Source organism: Dryobates pubescens, chromosome 11 (assembly GCF_014839835.1).
Source record: "Dryobates pubescens isolate bDryPub1 chromosome 11, bDryPub1.pri, whole genome shotgun sequence".
NCBI lineage: Eukaryota > Metazoa > Chordata > Aves > Piciformes > Picidae > Dryobates > Dryobates pubescens.
The window spans coordinates 33,987,169-34,005,996 of NC_071622.1; the positions used below are offsets into that span (position 1 = coordinate 33,987,169).

General features: G+C 48.4%; 1 protein-coding gene across 3 annotated transcripts in view; it reads left to right on the forward strand.

Moving 5' to 3' along the window:
- RAB3B (RAB3B, member RAS oncogene family) overlaps window positions 1-18,828 on the forward strand; it is an 87,354-nt gene that overhangs the window by 58,635 nt on the left and 9,891 nt on the right. For all 3 annotated transcript variants that reach the window (XM_054165113.1, XM_054165114.1, XM_054165112.1), the window contains exon 3: window positions 12,576-12,694. In XM_054165113.1, the coding sequence (XP_054021088.1) occupies window positions 12,576-12,694 (119 nt within the window). The remainder of the gene's footprint in view (window positions 1-12,575; window positions 12,695-18,828) is intronic.

Genomic DNA, 18,828 nt, shown 5'->3' on the forward strand with positions numbered 1-18,828 from the left:
GGTGGAGTCACCATCCCTGGAGGTGTTCAAGAGGGGATTGGACGTGGCACTTGGTGCCATGGTCTAGTCATGAGGTCTGTGGTGACAGGTTGGACTCGATGAGCCTCGAGGTCTCTTCCAACCTTGGCAACACTGTGACACTGTAAAGGGAGGTTTCTGAAAGCTTTGGCTTAATGAGCCTCTGTGTTAAGCCCAAAGTATGGATTTTAGTGTATTTTATATGCCTTGGACTGTTTTGTGTAGCTGTGAATAGCATTTCCATTTAAACCTCCCAATTCTATCCAATCCTTTGTGCGAGCGTTTCTCTTTCGCCCCTTTTGGAAGAGGCAAAATAACAAATCTGTCTTACTCTAAATTAAGACAGACAACCAGACAGAGTAGAAAAACTGGCAAAAGTGACTAAAATGCTTCTGATTCTAGGATCTCAGCCTCTGAAATTTGTCTTTAATTTTCTCTTTTTTTCATCTTTATGGTAGCATTGCTGATTTTATCACTCCCCCACAGTGGATGGCCTTTCAGATGCATTATACCTCTTGAACATTGCTGTTTATTTGCAGGCAGGGAAATGGAAGCTGAAAGGAGGATGCTGCATGTTTTTATTACTGCAATTTCTGTGTTTTTCTGTCGAGGTAACTGGATCAGGAGGAACCAAAACATATCAGACCGATCTGCATGTTAATTCTAAGTCATGAAAAGGGAGACTTTTCATTTCTATAAGAGTTAGGAAATGTTCACAATGAGTGTAGTATTCTTGTGTATGCCTTCATGTAATTTCATTTTTGTGGCCAATATCTTTTAGATACCCTGTCAGAGAAATTCAGCCTACAAAAAGATCACATCACAGAAACATTCTGGTTGGAAAAGACCCTCAGGATCACCAAGTCCAAACCAGAACCCTACTCTACAAGGTTCACCACTAAACCGTAGCCCCAAGCACCACATCCAGACCACCTTTAAACACATCCAGGGTTGGTAACTCCACCACCTCCCTGGGCAGCACATTCTAATCCCTGACCACTCTTGCTGGGAAAAAAGTCTTCCTAATGTCCAGTCTAAACCTCCCCAGTCACAGCTTGAGGCCATTCCCTCTTGTTCTATCATTAATGACCTGTGAGAAGAGACCAGCACCAACCTCTTCACAATGTCCTTTCAGGTAGTTGTAGAGAGCCATGAGGTCTCCCCTCAGCCTCCTCTTTTTCAAACCATCCCCAGCTCCTTAAGTCACTCTTCATCAGATTTATTCTCCAGGCTCTTCCCCAGCTTCCTTGCCCTCCTCTGCACTGGCTCCAGCACCTCCACATCTCTCTTGGATTGAGGTGCCCCAAACTGAACACAATACTTGAGGTGTGGCCTCCCCCCAGCTGAGTACAAGGAGACAATCGCCTCCCTGCTCCTGCATTTCTCATCTAACCCAGGACACCATTGGCTTTCTTGGCCACCTGGACACAGTGCTGGCTCATATTCACTTGCTTGTCCATTGGAACCCCCAGGTCCCTTTCTGCCAGACAGCTTTCCAGCCACACTACCTCAACCCTGTAACATTGCTTGAGGTTGTTGTGACCCAAGTGCAGGACCTGGCACTTGGCCTTTTTGAAGCTCATCCTGTTAACATTGGCCATGGATCCAATCTGTCCAAGTCCCTCCGTAGAGCCTCCGTACCCTCATGGAGAAGATGAGAAGAGCAGGTAGTGTTCATAAGCAAGCAGCTCTATTTCAGTCCTCCTTACCATTTGACAGATCAGGAAGGGCAGCTGCTGCTAATCTTCACTGCAATCTCAAGGCACCTGGGGAAATGGAAATAATTTATTTTAACGTCTTAGCAGGTCATGGGCAGTAGTGTGAATCACAGTACCTTGGCCTGATTCCAGCTTGGAAGTTACATTTTGCTGAGCAAATGCCCCCCATGGCATTTTCAGTGATTCACTTTTTTTGTCTTAACATGGTTTGGAGTTGCTGAGCAAAGTTAAAAAGCTGGGGGCTTCCCAACTACCAGAAAGATCCTAGTGGTGTCTGAGCTGAACTCATGCTAACTTTTCCTGCTTGTCCAAAAGCTTCATCATAGGATCAGAGGATCACAGGATGTTAGGGGTTGGAAGGGACCTCTGAAGATCATCAAACCCAACCCCTCTGCCAGAGCAGGACCACAAAATCCAGCACAGGTCACACAGGAACACATCCAGATGGGGCTTGAAAGCCTCCAGAGAATGAGACTCCGCAAGCTCTCTGGGGAGCCTGTTCCAGTGCTCTGGGACCCTCACAGTGAAGTTCCCTCTCATGCTGAGGTGGAACTTCCTGTACTGTAGTTCATATCCATTGCCCCTTGTCCTATCACAGAGTGCAACTGAGCAGAGCCTGTCCTCCCCTTCTTGATCCCCTGCCCTCAGGTATTTATAGACATTTATTAAATCCCCTCTTAGTCTTCTCTTCTCCAGACTAAATGACCCCAGGGCTCTCAGCCTCTCCTCATCAGGCAGTGCTCCAGTCTCTTCATCATCCTCTTAGCCCTCCATTGGGTTCCCCTCAACAGATCCCTGTCCCTCTTGAACAGAGGAGCTCAGAACTGGATGCAATATTCCAGGTGTGGCCTCACTAGGGCAGAGTAGAGGGGGAGGAGAACGTCCCTGCATCTGCTGGACACACTCCTCTTAATGCACCCCATTGGCCATGTAGGCCACAAGGGCACATTGCTGTCCCATGCAGAACTTGTTGTCCACCAGGACTCCCAGGTCCTTCTCCACAGGGCTGCTCTCCAGTGCCTTACCTGAAGGGACACTCAGCCACTGAATTCCAGGGGACAGCTTCAAAAGCGTGTGTGTATTGAGAAAGGCTGAGCCCTCTGGTGCCTGACCAGACACTGGTGAGCTTGTGTAGGCTGTGCATGTATTAAAAGTCTCTTTTAATTTCCAGCTCCTTGGTGGGAACAGTAGTGTGGAAATGTTAGAGAAAACAGGGTGGTAGAAGCTTCCATACAGGGTATGCAAAATAGAATGGGAAAAGTGAAGCTTCTGCAATTAGTGGTTGTGAGATTATCCAAGGCTTCTGGTTTTACTACCTTAAAAGAGCTGAAGTGAAGCTAGTGAGACTGGGGAAATATTTAAAGAACACTTTGCAAGGACAGAACCTTTTATCAATAAAGGCAGGGGGGGGTGTGTGTTGTGGTGGTTTGTTTTCTTTCACAACAGAAATGTTTTGCTGCACAGTGCTAATGCTGCTCAAATGGAACTGCCTCTCAAGGCATCTAAATGTGTCTGAGTAGGTTCCTGTGGCTCTCAGGCAACGGGAGCACTCAATAACATGAGATAAAAAGATAAAAAACATGCTTAATATGATCTGGTGAACTGGAGCATTTTAATCAGAGCTGAGCTCTGAAGGAGCCAGGTGTTATTTTGCTCCTGGCAGCAACTGAAACTTCACAGGCTTTTCATGACATCACGTCTTTGCCATGTCTTAACCAGTGACTCATCTTGCTTGCCTGTTTGTTCCTATTTCTAGCTGCCAGAAGGAGCAGTAAGCTCAATGTCATCATTCTCCTCTTAATGACACATACTTGTCTGCCCAAGGCCATTGTCTTTGCACACTTTTTTGGTTCTTGGTGGGTTGTTTCTCTTCCCCTTCCTCTTTGTCAAGGTGGCTTTTGTTTAGCTGATTTCTTTGTGGCTTCCACTCAGAGTTTTGTGTGCTTTTGCAGAGGAAACGTTTGTGTGTGTGCATTACTGTAATTTGCAGGAGCTCCAGCTGCAGAGCAGAGCCCTTCTGCACTGAGCAAACACATAGAATCATAGAATTGTCAGGGTTAGAAGGGACCTCAAGGATCATTCAGTTCCAACTCCCCTGCCATGGGCAGGGACACCTCACACTACATCAGGTTGCTCAGAGACACATCCAGCCTCCAGGGATGAGGCTTCCACCACCTCCCTGTGCAACCTCTTCCAGTGTCTCACCACTCTCATGGTGAAAAACTTCTTCCTAACATCCAGTCTGAATCTACCCATTTCTTGTTTTGCTGCATCCCCCCCTCCAGACATATCACTCCCTGACACCCTAAAAATCCCTCCCCAGCTTTCTTGTAGCCCCCTTCAGATACTGAAAGGCCACAGTAAGGTCTCCTCAGAGCCTTCTCTTCTCCAGACTGAATCATATAATCAATAAGGTTGGAAGAGACCTCAGGGATCATCAAGTCCAACCTGTCACCCAAGACCTCATGACTACTAAACTATGGCACCAAGTGCCATGTCCAATCCCCTCTTGAACACCTCCAGGGATGGTGACTCCACCACCTCCCTGGGCAGCACATTCCAACAGCTAACAACTCTCTCTGTGAAGAACTTACTCCTCAGCTCGAGCCTAAGCTTCCCCTGGCACAGCTTGAGACTGTGTCCTCTTGTTCTGGAATAGTCCTAGGTCTCTCAGTCTGTCCTCATAGGAGAGGAGCTCCAGCCCTCATGGCCCTTCTCTGGACATGTTCCAGCACATCCAGATTCTTCTTGTATTAGGGCCTCCAGAACTGGACACAGTGCTCCAGGTGGGGTCTCACCAGAGCAGAGGGGGAGAGTCACCTCCCTCGCCCTGCTGGCTAAGCTTCTCTTGATGCGGCCCAGGCTCTGGTTGGCTTTCTGGGCTGCAAGTGCACACTGCTGGCTCATCCCCCAGCACCCCCAAGTCCTTTTCTTTAGGGCTGCTCTCAAGCCAGTCCCTGCCCAGCCTATATCAGTGCTTGGGATTGCCCTGACCCAGATGCAGGACCTTGCACTTGGTCTTGTTGAACCTCATGAGGTTGGCTAAAGAAGTCTCAGCACCAGAGTCTGTAATGCATATCCTGACATAACAGTAGTGGGATGGGAGCACACCAGCCACCTCAGAGCAGACATCAATAACATTAACCAACACAACTAGAACTTCTCGAGGTCAGGAGAAATTTAACCCTCTACATTGCAACAGTCCAGCAAGGTAAGGAAGTGCATCTCTGAGCAGCCAGCTACAAGTCTTGGGCATGAAGAGGTGAATCACAGGATCATAGAATGGTCCAGGCTGGAAGGGACCTCCAAAGGTCATCCAGTCTGACCTCCCTGCAGTCAGCAGGGACATCCCCAACTAGATCAGGCTGCCCAGGGCCTTGTCGAGCATCACCTTGAGTATTTCCAGGGATGGGGCCTCAACCACCTCCCTGGGCAGCCTGCTCCGGTGTTCCACCACCCTCATAGTAAAGAACTTGTTCCTAACATCCAATCTAAATCTGCCCTTCTCTAGTTTGAAGCCATTGTCCCTCATCCTGTCACTGCAGGCCTTTGTAAACAGTCTCTCTGCAGCCTTCCTGTAGGCTCCCCCTCAGGTACTGGCAGGCTGCTATTAGGTCTCCCTAGAGCTTCTTCTCCAGGCTGAACACCCCCATCTCTCTCAGCCTGTCCTCATAGCAGAGGTGCTCCAACCCCCTGATCATTTTTGTGGCCCTCCTCTGGACCTTCTCTATCAGGTCCATGTCCTTCCTATCTTGAGGGCTCCAGACCTGCACACAGTACTCCAGGTGAGGTCTCACCAGAGCAAAGTGTCAGAATCAGCTCTCCGGATCTGCTGGCAAAGACATCTTTTGATGCAGCCCAGGCTGCCATTTGCCTTCTGGACTGCAAGCTCACACTGCCTGCTCATGTCCAGCTTCTCATCCATCAACACCCCCAAGTCCTTTTCCTCAGGGCTGCTTTCTAGCACCTCATTCCCTAGTCTGATTCCCAGGCTGGTCTGCAACAGAGCAATCAGCTCTCTGCCTTCAGCATATGCATTTATTTCTGCTTACCCAGATCGTCTGTCAGGCAGAGAAGAGGAGCTGAGATGACTAGTGTAAGAACTGAGCAGTGTGTGCAGGGATTCAGATCTTCCCTGACACTTGGGCATTTAACAGCTTGCTGCCCCCATAACCATGGGGCCCTGAAGTCCGTCATCCTGTCTGCAAGGCTGACCAAACTCTGATCAAGGAGCAAAATATCAGAGGTGTCAGCATGGGGAAGGAGAGACCTCTCATTCACCAGCAGTCTGGGCAACAGGTGACTCTTACCCTTACATAATATTCCTTTCAAAACAAACACCACCAAACCCAAGCAGCAAACTCAAACCACAATCCTTTCAACAAACCGCAAGGCTTACCGCTCCGTTTGTCACACAGGCTGCTAAAGCTGCTGCGGTACTGAGGGGATTAAATCTGGCGCGGATGAGAAGCTTCGGTGACATTTTGTTTGGAACAAAGAGCTTGTGGCTGGGAAACTCTTCCCTAGAAGAAGGATGGTTCAGAGTGAGGGATTCTTGTTTTTCAGACCCGCAGCGATGAGCGTTTGGAGTGATTTAAACCCCACAAATCCATTCATTTCCCGCGACAGGGCCTCGCTGCTTCTGCTGGCAGCCAAGTTAAGTTCGCAACAGCAGCACAAACAGCTTTTCTTAAATGTTTGGCTGATAGATCTTGTAAGTAGAGGGCAACCTGCACATAATGCTAATGCATTTAGGTCTTTGTCTTCTCTGATAAGCACTGAATTTTGATTGCTCATTAACGCGAAAGCTCAACATTTTTTTGTTGCACGCTACCAACTTCTGGTCTGGTGGAGGTTTCTAATCGTTTCTGTCAAGGACAGGCACATAGGTAAGCTGCAGAAGAACAGAATTCTTAGTACCTTACTGTAAACATATCTGTCAGGGACCCTGCCGTGCCTGGTTGCAACAAACCTTTCTGATTCTTCACTGGAGAGGGCTAAGCAGGCTTCAGGATGCTGAAGACTCAGACTACTCTTCCTAGGCATTTGGCTAGACTGCTAATTAGAGCTTCTGCTGATCCCTGCCTGCGCCTCAGCTACTTTGCCTTCTAATGAGTTTGTGGTCTACCTGAAAATCTTGCCAAGAACTTGGGGGGTTGAGGAGGGAGCAATCTGCAACGGTTGCTTTCTCCTTCATTAGATAATCGTCCTGCACATCACCCCCTGAAATGCCCAATTACCCACGGTTTGTGGTGCTTTAAACAATTCAAAGGCAGCTACTGTAAACACCGAAGAAGCTGAGCTTAGATTTTTGCACTTTGTTTTATTTATGCCGAAGTATCTGAGGGGGAGGGGTGTTCACTTGGAAGGTAGCATAATATGTGGTGTGAGCCGAGAAAATTAAGCCAGTTTATAGCTCTCTAAGAAGCTAACATAGCCTGAGGAAAAAAAAAAAATCACTTCGGGGTGATATTACAAAGCTCCAAATGGATTTGGAGAAAGGCAACTAAAGCCCTTTAAGGGGAGATGACATGCTCTTTACCTGCACATAAAAACCGAGCCAGGAATCCAGCAGTGACTCACATCAAGATGAATCACATCTCTGCCTCGTAGCACAGGCTACGAGGGAAAGGTTATGAATAAACTTTACATACCATGAAATATAGAGTGCCTTTTCCTGCACACACTCCCTGTGGTAACCTGAGAAGGCTTCCGGGCGATGAATATGCAAATCACCTTCCTAATGAGGTGAGTGCATTGTCCACCGAGAGCAGCAAAGGCACGCAGCCCTTGGGATTCTGTTTCCTGCAGACACATCCCTGCCTCTTGCAAACTAATCAATCAGGGCTCGCCCCCACACAGGGGTTCGCAGGCAAAATACTGAGATCAACAAGCCAGAACTACTGAATTTCAGAGCTTTCAGGCGATAGCACAGGTTGCTAACTCTGTGGGCTGACTCCAGTTCCTCACTAAGCTGCTATGAGGACAGGGTTTGGAAGGCACCCTGAGAGACTCTTGAGGCTTTTTATCCAGGGCAGCCTGACTGTGCATCCACAAAGCTAACAGCTTCTTGCTTCTAGACGTAGAGAGGCTGAGGGAACTGGGGTTGTTTAGCCTGAAGAAGAGGAGGCTCAGGGGAGACCTTAGTGCTCTCTACAGCTACCTGAAAGAAGGTTGTAGCCAAGTGGGGGTTGGTCTCTTCTCCCAGGCAACCAGTGGCAGAATAAGAGGACACAGTCTCAAGCTGTGCCAGGGGAAGTTTAGGCTTGAGGTTAGGAGAAAGTTCTTCACAGAAAGAGGGATTGGCCATTGGGATGGGCTGCCCAGGGCGGTGGTGGAGTCACCGTCCCTGGAGGTGTTCAAATAAGGATTGGATGTGGCACTTGGAGCCATGGTTTAGTTGTCATGAGGTGTTAGGCATTAGGTTGGACTTGATGATCTCTGAGGTCTTTTCCAACCTGGTTGATTCTCTGTTTCTTTCCAAATCATTCTGTGTATAGCTAGGCAATGTTCCTTGCAGCTGCTTACTGCCTGCTCAGCAGCCTCATGCCCAAAGCCAAAATGAATCCTAGTTAAATGCAGAGCACAAAATAGGAGGTGAGATCTGGGAGACAAAAGAAGCTGGGAATGCAGATAGGAAAGAGTAACAGAGAGCATGAGCAAGGAAGAGGCCTGGCCTCCTTTACATTTGTTTCCTTTTGTTGGTTGCAGAATCTGAGAAGTTACTAATTTAGGTCTTTCTCCTAATGAGGCATGAAGTAAGTCTCTCTGCTTGGGTTTCTTGGATGCTGGAAAGAGATAAGCATTGCACTTAAGCTTTTTTCCCCTTCCCCAGCTAAAGTATGCTTCAGGTCTGTCTCTTTTCACATTACTGACCGTATCGGTGACACTTGTAGGAATGCAGCTTTGGGGGGGGTTGTTTCCCCTCAGTCCAACCTGACCCTAAGTCAGAAGAGTTACCATGAGCACACACACCTGTGGAGGCTGATGATTTGATAAGCCTCCTGTCCATGTGAAATCAGGTTAAAATGAAGCAACTCTCACAGTGCTCTAACTAAAGAGAAGAATCCATTGCTGCTGAGACCTTCCCCACCTGGAGAAATGCAGGTAGGCTGCAGTGTGTTCAGCAGCTGAGCAGGGCTGTGGTGTCAGTGAATACCAGAGTGCTCTGTGATGCATTTATCAGTGCTAGGAGAAGAAATGGTTGCTCTGCCCACTTGGTGTGGTCCAGCTCATTCCGCTCCTTTTTGTCAGGAGAGAACAGGAGGACTGTTTCTCAGTCAGTGTGCAGTGCCTACTCTGATCAGCCAATGGACTACCCTGCCTTGAAATAAATGCAGGAATATCAAGGAAAAATCATAGAATTGTAGAATTGTCAGTGTTGGAAGGGACCTCAGCGATCATCTAGTTCCAACCTATCCAACCCCTTCTTTTTCCTTGGGATTGGTGCAGCAACAGCAAGATTCCTGCTGCATAATCTCTGTCCTAGGAAACTGGCAGTGTGTTACAGCTGTGGGTAGTCTCATGGTAGTGCAATAGGCAGAACCTTTTAAGAAAGCTGTAGGGAGCTTATTTTCCAGATCTGTCCTCCTACAGAGAGCCCCTGTGAGATTTTGGTGCAGAATAACAGGGGGTCATTGATGTTGTCCCCTCTGACAGACTGGCTAGCATGTGTTCTGGAAGGGCCAAGACTGTCTCATGCAAGCAGCAATAACAGGGCTGCTTGCATGGCAATGATGGACAGGAGGATTTTAAAGCTGAGCAGTTTTCCACCCACTGCACCTTATGGGTTTTTTTCTGGGGTTGTGGTGATGTGCTGTTTCTGATCAGAAGCTGGGTCTGTACTCTGGAAAGAGTGCTCTACATGGATTTATTTCACTCTTGCAAACAGCTGTAGGGTTGAGAAGTCATTTTTTTTTTTGCCCCTCTGGAGAAGAGAAACTTTATAATCACATTTGAAACCAGGGGCAGTACTGTGAGTACTGTGTCAAGTTCTGGGCCCCTCAATTTAAGAAGGACATTGAGATGCTTGAATGTGTCCAGAGAAGGGCATTGAGGCTGGGGAGAGGCCTCGAGCACAGTCCTGTGAGGGGAGGCTAAGGGAGCTGGGGTTGTTTAGCCTGGAGAAGAGGAGGCTCTGGGGAGACCTTATTACTGTCTACAACTACCTGAAAGGAGGGTGTAGCCAGGTGGGCATTGGTCTCTTCTCCCAGGCAACCAGTGGCAGAACAAGGGGACACAGTCTGAAGCTGCACCAGGGGAAGTTTAGGCTCGAGGTAAGGAGAAAGTTCTTCACAGAAAGAGGGATTGGCCATTGGAATGTGCTGCCCAGGGAGGTGGTGGAGTCCCCCCTGCCTGGAGGTGTTCAAAGGGGATTGGATGTGGCGCTTGGAGCCATGGTTTAATTGTCATGAGGTGTTAGGTGACAGGTTGGACTTGATGATCTCTGAGGTCTTTCCCAACCTGGTTGATTCTATGATTCTATTCTAAATGCTCTCTTAAGTGGGGGGGTTTGGAGGACTATAGGACCATTCGTTTCAGAACTGCTAACTCCTAAGAGTAACTGGCAGTCAACACCTCATGCTGGACCTGTGCTTTAAAAGAGAGAAGGTCTTTTTGCCTCCCTGCAGCTGTTTCAGAGTTGTCATTTGCCAGAAGCTGGATGAAATGTGCTTGTTCAAGTGACAGAGACCTCCCCAATTAAAGATGCACCAAGCACATGACTTCTCTCCTGGGTTCAGATGACAGTCCAGAGGGAATGGATTGGCTGCAGGACTGCTGGTTTAATGTAGAAGTATTGCTGGGTGCGAGAGCAGACATGCAAAAAGGGGAAGCATAAATGCTGTTGAAGCTGACTTGTTTTCTAGCTGTCACAAGTCTTTCAAAATCCTTCTCTTGTATATGCCAGAGTTTCACCTTTGTGCTGCCAGGCTGAACACAGAAATGACAGCTGGGGGTTAGCACTCTGGAGGTGAAAGAAAAATAATTAGGCTGAACAAGCAGAAAAAGAATTAGCAAATCCCAAATGAGTGTGTGCACCTCAGGCATCACAGCTGGGATATTCTGCAATAAACTCAGCTTGCAGAACAACTGCCATTGCATCAAATGGTTAACTGTTGTCTTTAAGCTCAGGGTAAGAGTGGAGTCACCTGCAGCATCTATTTCAAGGTCGTTTTCCTGACTGTGACATGAAACTGCAATGTGTAATGCCTTTTGCCTGGTAGCCCTGCACTGCTTTCTGTTGCCTCTGCTTTGAAGTGCCAGCTTCCAGTGAACTCTGCTAACATTTCATTATTGCACTGAGGCTGAGGCAGAGAAGAACAATTAAAGGGTTGACATCTTTGGTATTTTTGTAACAGCACATGTGTCAAACTGCATTGAACAAGTCACAGTTGATGCAAAAGCCCAATCAATGCCAAAATGCAAGTAGAGTTTATGTCAGTTGGGAGCAAATGAGAATTTTATAGTGTATTACAAAAAAGCCTGTTTGCCTTAGTTTAGATGTAGGACCTCATTCTGGAGGTCATCTCTAGGCACTTGGAAGGGAACAGGATGATCAAGAGCAGTCAGCAGGGATTTACCAAGGGGAAGTCATGCTTGACTAATCTGATAGCCTTCTGTAATGTCCTAACTGAATGGGTAGATGCAGGGAGACCAAAGGGTGTAGTCTACCTTGACCTTAGCAGGGCTTTTGACAGTGTCTCCCATAACATCCTTGAGCAAGCTCAGGAAGTGTGGGACAGAGTAACAGAGAGTGAGAGGGATTAGGAACTGGTTACAAAACAGAGTCCAAAGAGTGGTGGTCAGTGGTGCCAAGTCCAGCTGGAGAGCTGTGACTAGTGGAGTCCCCCAGGGATCAGAGCTGGGTCCAGTCCTGTTCAACATCCTCACCAATGACATCAATGATGGGACAGACAGAGTCTGCTCGGCAAGTTTGCTGATGGTACCAAACTGGAATGCTTGGCTGAGACACCTGACGGCTGTGCAGCCATTCAGTGAGACTTGGACAGACTTTGAGCTGGGCAGAGAGGAACCTAATGAGGTTCACCAAGGCTGAGTGCAGAGTCCTGCACCTGGGAAGGAAGAATAAATTGCAGCAGTACAGGTTAGGAGGTGATCTGCTGGAGAGCAGCCCTGTGGAGAAGGACCTGGGAATCCTGGGTGACAAGTTCTGCATAGGACAGCAATGTGCCCTTGTGGCCAAGGTGGGGTGCAGTAAGAGGAGTGTCCAGCAGATCCAGGGAGGTTCTCCTCCCCCTCTACTCTGCCCTAGTGAGGCCCCATCAAGAATACTGCATCCAGTTCTGGGCTCCCCAGTTCAAGAGGAAGAGGGATCTACTCGAGAGGGTCTAAGGGAGGGCTACAAGGATGCTGAAAGTACTGGAGTACTGCCTGATGAGGAGAGGCTGAGAGATCTGGTCTTTTTAGTCTGGAGAAGAGAAGACTGAGAGGGGATTTAATAAATATCTGAGGGCTGGGTGTCAGGAAGGAAGGGACAGGCTCTGCTCACTTGCGCCCTGTGATAGGACAAGGGGCAGTGGATGGAAACTACAGCACAGGAGGTTTCTCCTCAACATGAGGGACTTCTTTACTGTAAGGGTCCCAGAGCACTGGGACAGGCTGCCCAGAGAGATTGTGGAGTCTCCTTCTCTGGAGACTTCACAGCCCCATCTGGATGCATTCCTGTGCAACCTGTGCTGGATTCTCTGGTCCTGCTCTGGCAGCGGGGTTGGACTCAATGATATCCAGTGGTCCCTTCCAACCCCTGGCATCCTGTGATCCTGTGACCTGCTTCTGAGAACTGAAGTCTTCAAACCCAGGCATTCCTTTCTGTTGCAGGACACAGCTGGACAGGAGAGGTACAGGACCATCACTACAGCCTACTACCGAGGAGCAATGGGCTTCGTCCTGATGTACGACATCACCAGTGAAGACTCCTTCAACGCAGTGCAGGACTGGTAGGAAATGTTCTTATTGCTGCCTTCAGCTGGGGGGACTTTGCCAGTTCTCTCCTTAGAGCTGGCTGTGGAGTACCCTGTGGAACCCTAATAGCAACTTTCCAGTACCTGCAGGGGCCTACAAGAAGGATGGAGAGAGACTGTTTGCAAAGGCCTGCAGTGACCGGTTGAGGGACAATGGCTTTAAGCTGTAGAAGGGCAGATTTACACTGGATATTAGGAAGAGGCTTTTTGCTATGAGAGTGGTGGAACCCTGGGGCAGGTTGCCCAGGGAGGTGGTTGAGGCCACATCCCTGGAGATATTCAAGGTGAGGCTCAACGAGACCCTGGGCAACCTGATCTAGCTGGGGATGTCCCTGCTGACTGCAGGGAGGTCAGACTGGATGACCTTTGGAGGTCCCTTCCAGCCTGGACCATTCTATGATTCTGGAGATATTCTGTGAACATCCCACTCTCCACAGTGCTTTGCATTGTCAGATTCTGTCCTCTTCATCTAATCTTTTGGAGAAATAATTTGTTGTTTTAAACTCTCCTTAGAAAAAGTTTTACAGCTTCACTTTAATGACAACTGTCCTATTCAGATATAGTGGCATACCAGAGCAGTTGTTGCTCTTAAAATGTCTCATTCTTGTAAAGAAATCAATCCTTTAATGTGGTATTTGGGCTTACAAGGTCTCTGTCTATGCTGCTAAAACAATCCAGTTTAACAGTGGTGGTTTGAGTCAAGTTTCATTAAAAAAAATCTCATCAGGCTAAATGTTTCCAAAGTGCCTTAAAAGCTTGGGGGTTATTTTTTAATTATTCTTTTGGTGGTGGTGGTTTTGTGAGGTTTTGTTGTTGTTTTGGAGCCTTCAAGTGTAGAGACATGGAACAGCATTCAGCTTCCCCGAACTGAGATAATTAAACATCTAACTTCACCTGTTTAAAACTTGTGGCATTTAAATGAGTTGTAGTTGTAATAGGAGGAGGAAGTTCAAGGTCTAGACAGAAGGCAAACACGTCCTTTAGAAGGGGCCTGTCTGCTACCACTGACTACAGAAAACGTCTGAACAACTTTGTAAGGCAGTGCTCAGGGTGGAGTGGTGGGATGAGGATAAAGGACTTGCCCTTTCCCACCTGGAGGCTCCCCTTGTAGTTCATGCCATAGGAAGAAACGTCCTATCTCACCCCACACTGTGGTCTGCTTTTGGAAGTGGAACTGTGGCCCAGACCTGCTTCCTGCTCTTCTGCCTTCCAGACAAGTGTGCAGAGTGGGAAGAGCAGTTGGCCTCCCAGAAGAGCCAGAGCCAGGTCCTTGCTGTGGCCAAGGACAGTGCCTGCAGCCCCATCAGTGGATCCAGCACAATGCCTGAGGTGGAGACATCTGAGGTGCTGCAGTGAGGCAGTGACTGCAGGCACAGCACAGATACACAGAGGGCTGGACCCTGTGGCTGGAGCTCACGTTCTGGCATGGCATCCTCCCAAAGGGGTGCCAGACTTGTGCAAGAAAAGCAGGGCTCTATGAGGCTGGGGGAAGGCTGTGTTTATCCTCAGCAGTGGTACCCCTCTCCCTGCCCTCAGATGTCTTGCAGTCATTTCTCCTCACGCTGGTGCCGTGTCCTGAAGATAGGGATTGTCAGCGTGCAAAGCAAGGCAGTGCAATGGTTAATGTAGTCTCCCAAGCCTGACAGATTGATTTGCTATGATCTCAGTGACCTCCTGAAAGCATGTGACATGTGCTGGCCATGGAACTGGCTCTTAGCATCCAGCTCAGTCTGGCTTTTTGTTGAACATTATTATGTACCCTCTAACCTAGGCTGTGACTCCAAAGCCACAGCAACCTGGTTTGCTGTTTCTGGTAATTTGGCCTTCATCCAAGGCTGCTCACTGTTTGTTCTTGCTGTCCACTGAAGCAGTTGGTCATGGTCATCACACCTAAAGGTGTAGTCTCCACTTTCACCCCATCTCCACCATCATCACACCATGCTGCAGGAGGTGAATTGCAACACTTGCCTTGAGCTGTCCTTCAGCACCTGATAGAGGAATATATCTTTTCTTTGCTGGAAACAAAGACCCAGAGGCTTTGCCAAAAGGCTCCTCAGTGCAGCACACCCTCCCCAAGCTCAGGTGAAGCTGTTTCTGCAGGTATCTGCACACCAGGCATCTGAACTAGGGCCATATCTTTCACTAAACTAGAAACGTTTTCAGCTTGATTCTTTGATAAAACAAAGCATAATATGATCAATTCATCTGTCTGTTGGCTCCTCTTCAATCAGTGTTACTTAGCAGCCTTAACCAAAAAACCCCAAATCTCAATGTCTGAGCTGCCACTGGGAGCAGCTGCTGTTTTAAAGTTTAAGCAGGTGAAGTTCAACCTGAAGCTTAGTATTGGAGATGTTCTAGCATCAAAGGCAGTGGTGCCAGGGTGCAAGAATTAGGAAAGGTCAGATTTGTGTATCTGTGGGAGTTGGACTCGATGACCTTTAAAGGTCCCTTCCAACCCAGAACATTCTGTGTCTTCACATCTCCCTGTGCTACAGGGGCTTCATGAGTATTTCTGCTAAGAGCACCTTGTCAGCCAAAGGACAGAGGTGACTCATCGCGGTTGGTCTGTACTCTCTGTGCCAGGAATCTTTCCAGCCGTCGGTGCTACCGTGCCAGGCCGGGGCCGTGCAGCGCGGCAGGTGCGGCCGGCCCGCGGGAGAGGCGATGGAGCTGCGGCTGAGCAGCATCGCTGGGCCAGCAGAGCCCTCTAGTGGCGGCGCCGCGAACAGGCGGCTGCAGGATTGCTGCCTAACCTTCCGCGGGGAAGGACGTTTGTCTGGTGCTGCTGTGGCAGCTTCTGACAGGTGCCAGCACAGCAAGTACGTAGAATTGATTGGTTTGGATTGGTTTAGTTTGGCTTGGCTTGGTTTCGTTTGCCTTGGTTTGGTTTAGTATGGTTTGGCTTGGTTTGTCTTGGTTTGGTTTTTCATCATGGTGGGTGATACGCTTTAAAAAAGGCCCCACAACATTACACTGGATCTGGTCTTCAGTCAGGGACTGTTTTCCGTGGAAAGTTAAGGTGTCTGTCGATTGAGCTTCTCTAGCTCAGAGTTTTTGTCTATGTGAGTCAAGTGCAAGACAGCAACAGCATGCCTAATGGTACAAACAGAGCCCTAGCAGTGCTGAAGTGCTTCTGTGCAGTGCTGGTGAAAGGATGGAGTGGCAGCACTTGGGAAGGCCTCTGCTGCTCAGTCCTGCCTTGTTTCATCCATCACATGTGGATGGGACAAGCCTTCCTGCTCTGCCTGTTGTGCCCATGAGGAGTGAGTGGGCTCAGAATGTTTGGGATATGTGATATGAGTTGGGAGAACAAATGCCTGAACCACCTCTTCTTCTCCATGAATGAAGCTGCTACCCTCAGTAGTGTTGCTCCTAGATTCCCAGGAAATGGCCAAGCTGCAAGCTGCTTTTTACCGTGCAAGGAAGGAGTGCAGCCTGACACATGAGGTGCCTCTCTGCTTGCAGAGGTTTAGGTGAGGCTGCAATAAACCACACTAGTCCTAAGTGCTTACTTCAACCCTCACTGAAATGAAATGCAGCATCTGCCTAGAATATATGCAAAAACTGATAGCAGAGCCCATCCCAGGTCATCTTACATCCTGCAGCCTGCGAGACATTACCACCATCAATCCCACACATCCTTTCTTTCAAGTGTTCTGTTGTCCTAGCTGGCTAGCCATGCATTCTTCAGTGTCCAGCTACACCAGCTGTGTATGGCTGAATAGTTTGTTTTAAATGCAGTGATGTAGAACAGTAGCCGAGCTTGGCCTCTTAGACTTTGAGAGTAAAGCAGCAGTACTCAGGTAATGTGAATTAAATCCAGTAAGAAGCTTGTTCACCTTCCCTGCTACTTCTAAAATGCCATGTGTGGATGGAGTTTGAGAGTTTCTCTGGCATAAAAAGATGAGTAAGGCATCTGCCACATGATCATGGGACTGGATTCATAAAGCAGACAGACTCAAGCTTTATGTCTCGAGGATACCTCAAGGAAATCATCAGCAAATTAATTATGAAGTGATGCCCTTTTGGCTGCTTTCCATTCTGTTATTGTCTGGCAAGAATTTCCCACACGAACATAATTCCTGGATCCAAGAGTTGTACCCATTCACAAAACCTTGGAATGGGTCAAGCTGTGTGCAGTGGTCATCTGTGTCTTCTACAGGAGGACAGTCTAAGTCTTGCCAAGTCTTGTTCCTTCTTGCTGGCCCCCTCTCTAATGTGTTTAGTGACTCAGATGTTTAAAGATGCTCTGTAAGCAGGCTGCCAATGTGAATCTCAGCCCACCTCACTGCTTCCTCCTGCACCATCTCTTCCTGCAGAGTTCCCTAGAGGAAACAAGCCAAAAGCAGAGATCTAGCACTCCAAGTAAGCTCTTGTCCATGACAAGTTCTTCTGTTGGTCTCATAGAGGTGTGCATAGACCTCAAAATTTCCCTTCATAATTACCTGGAGTTATGGGAACGTAGCCCTGTGCAAAGTCAGCTCCCTTCTGTACAATCTCCAGCATCCTTCCTCTAGCTGAGGAATTGCCACAGCAGGTTGTGCTCTCTGGCCTCATTATTCCCCAGGCCATGAAGCTCCACCATCATCTAAAACTGCCTCCCACTGTGTAAAGTGCAGCTGACTTCTCTCTGGCTCACTGGCATGTGACTGTTGCAACAGCCTCCTGACCTGGCCTTGCCTGGCCACGAGGGAAATGAGAATACAGAACTAACCAGGTTGGAAAAGAGCTTCAAGATCATCAAGTCCAATCCATCACCCAGCACCATCTAATCAACTAGACCATGGCACTAAGTGCCTCACCCAGTCTTATTTTAAACACTTCCAGTGGTGGTTTAGGGGTGAACCTTGTAGAGCAGGGTTGTGGATTTGACTTTGTGATCCTGAGGGTCTTTTCCAATCTGAATGTTGCTGTGATTCTGTGAAGTAATCAATGGAGGCAGGAAGGTGTAGTTGGGAGGGCAAGTTAAAGGTCAGTGGAGAGAGCAGAGTCCTCACCCCAGCTCAGCAGAATCCTAGAAGGTGCTGGCAATGAGCTCTGTTCTCCCTTGCGCTCACACTGCCTGCCACACTCTCTCTTCTCCTCTAAGCTGCCTCTCTGGTGCTGTCCATCCCAGGTGACAGAGCATGCTTTGGAGCTGACAGCAAGTGAATCAAGCCTGGATCAGCTGCTGCTCTCAGCTGAGATCAGACAAACCTGGGAAGCTGCAGCTTCTACTGCAGCAAGCCCAAGAGCAGAATGTGCTTTGGACACTTGGTCTGAAGTTACTTTGGCCAAGTGCTTCCACAAATTGTTTTGCTTTCAAAGTGTAATCAATTATGAATAACAAACTGGTGGCTCCTGTGACCAGAGAACCAGTCCAAAAAACGCTCTGCTGGTTGCTGCAGCTTCCCAGAGGAAAGGATGAATGAGTTGCCAGTGGAGGAAGTACAGCTCTGTGTCTGTTGCCTTAAAAGCATTCTGTTTTGTGTTGAAAACATGAAGCTGGCAGGAACAATGGTGCCATGGTAACTTGTGTTCTTTTTAATCTTTATTACAAGATTTTCAGCCTGTTTCCCATGGCAATACCAAGCCAGGGCAGCACATTCTGCCTGAGTTTTCTTGTTTTCCCTTTCATTCTAATCACAGAATGGTTTGGATTGGAGAAGACCTTTAGGATAACAGTGGAGTGGAGAATACAGAATACAGAATTAACCTGCTTGGAAAAGACCTTTGAGATCATCAATTCCAACCTCTCACCCAGCACCATCTAATCAACTAAACCATGGCACCAAGTGCCTCATCCAGTCTTGTTTTAAACACTTCCAGTGGTGGTGACTCCACCACCTCCCTGGGCAGCCCATTCCAATGGCCAATCTCTCTCTCTGGAAAGAATTTCTTCCTCACTTCCAGCCCAAACCTCCCCTGGCACAACTTGAGACTGTGTCCTCTCCTTCTGTCACCGTTTCCTGGGAGAAGAGACTGACCCCCTCCTGGCTACAACCACCCTTCAGGTAGTTGTAGAGAGCAGTAGGATCTTCCCTGAGCCTCCTTTTCTCCAGGCTAAACACCCCTAGCTCCCTCAGCCTCTCCTCTCAGGGCTGTGCTCCAAACCCCTCTCAGCCTTGTTG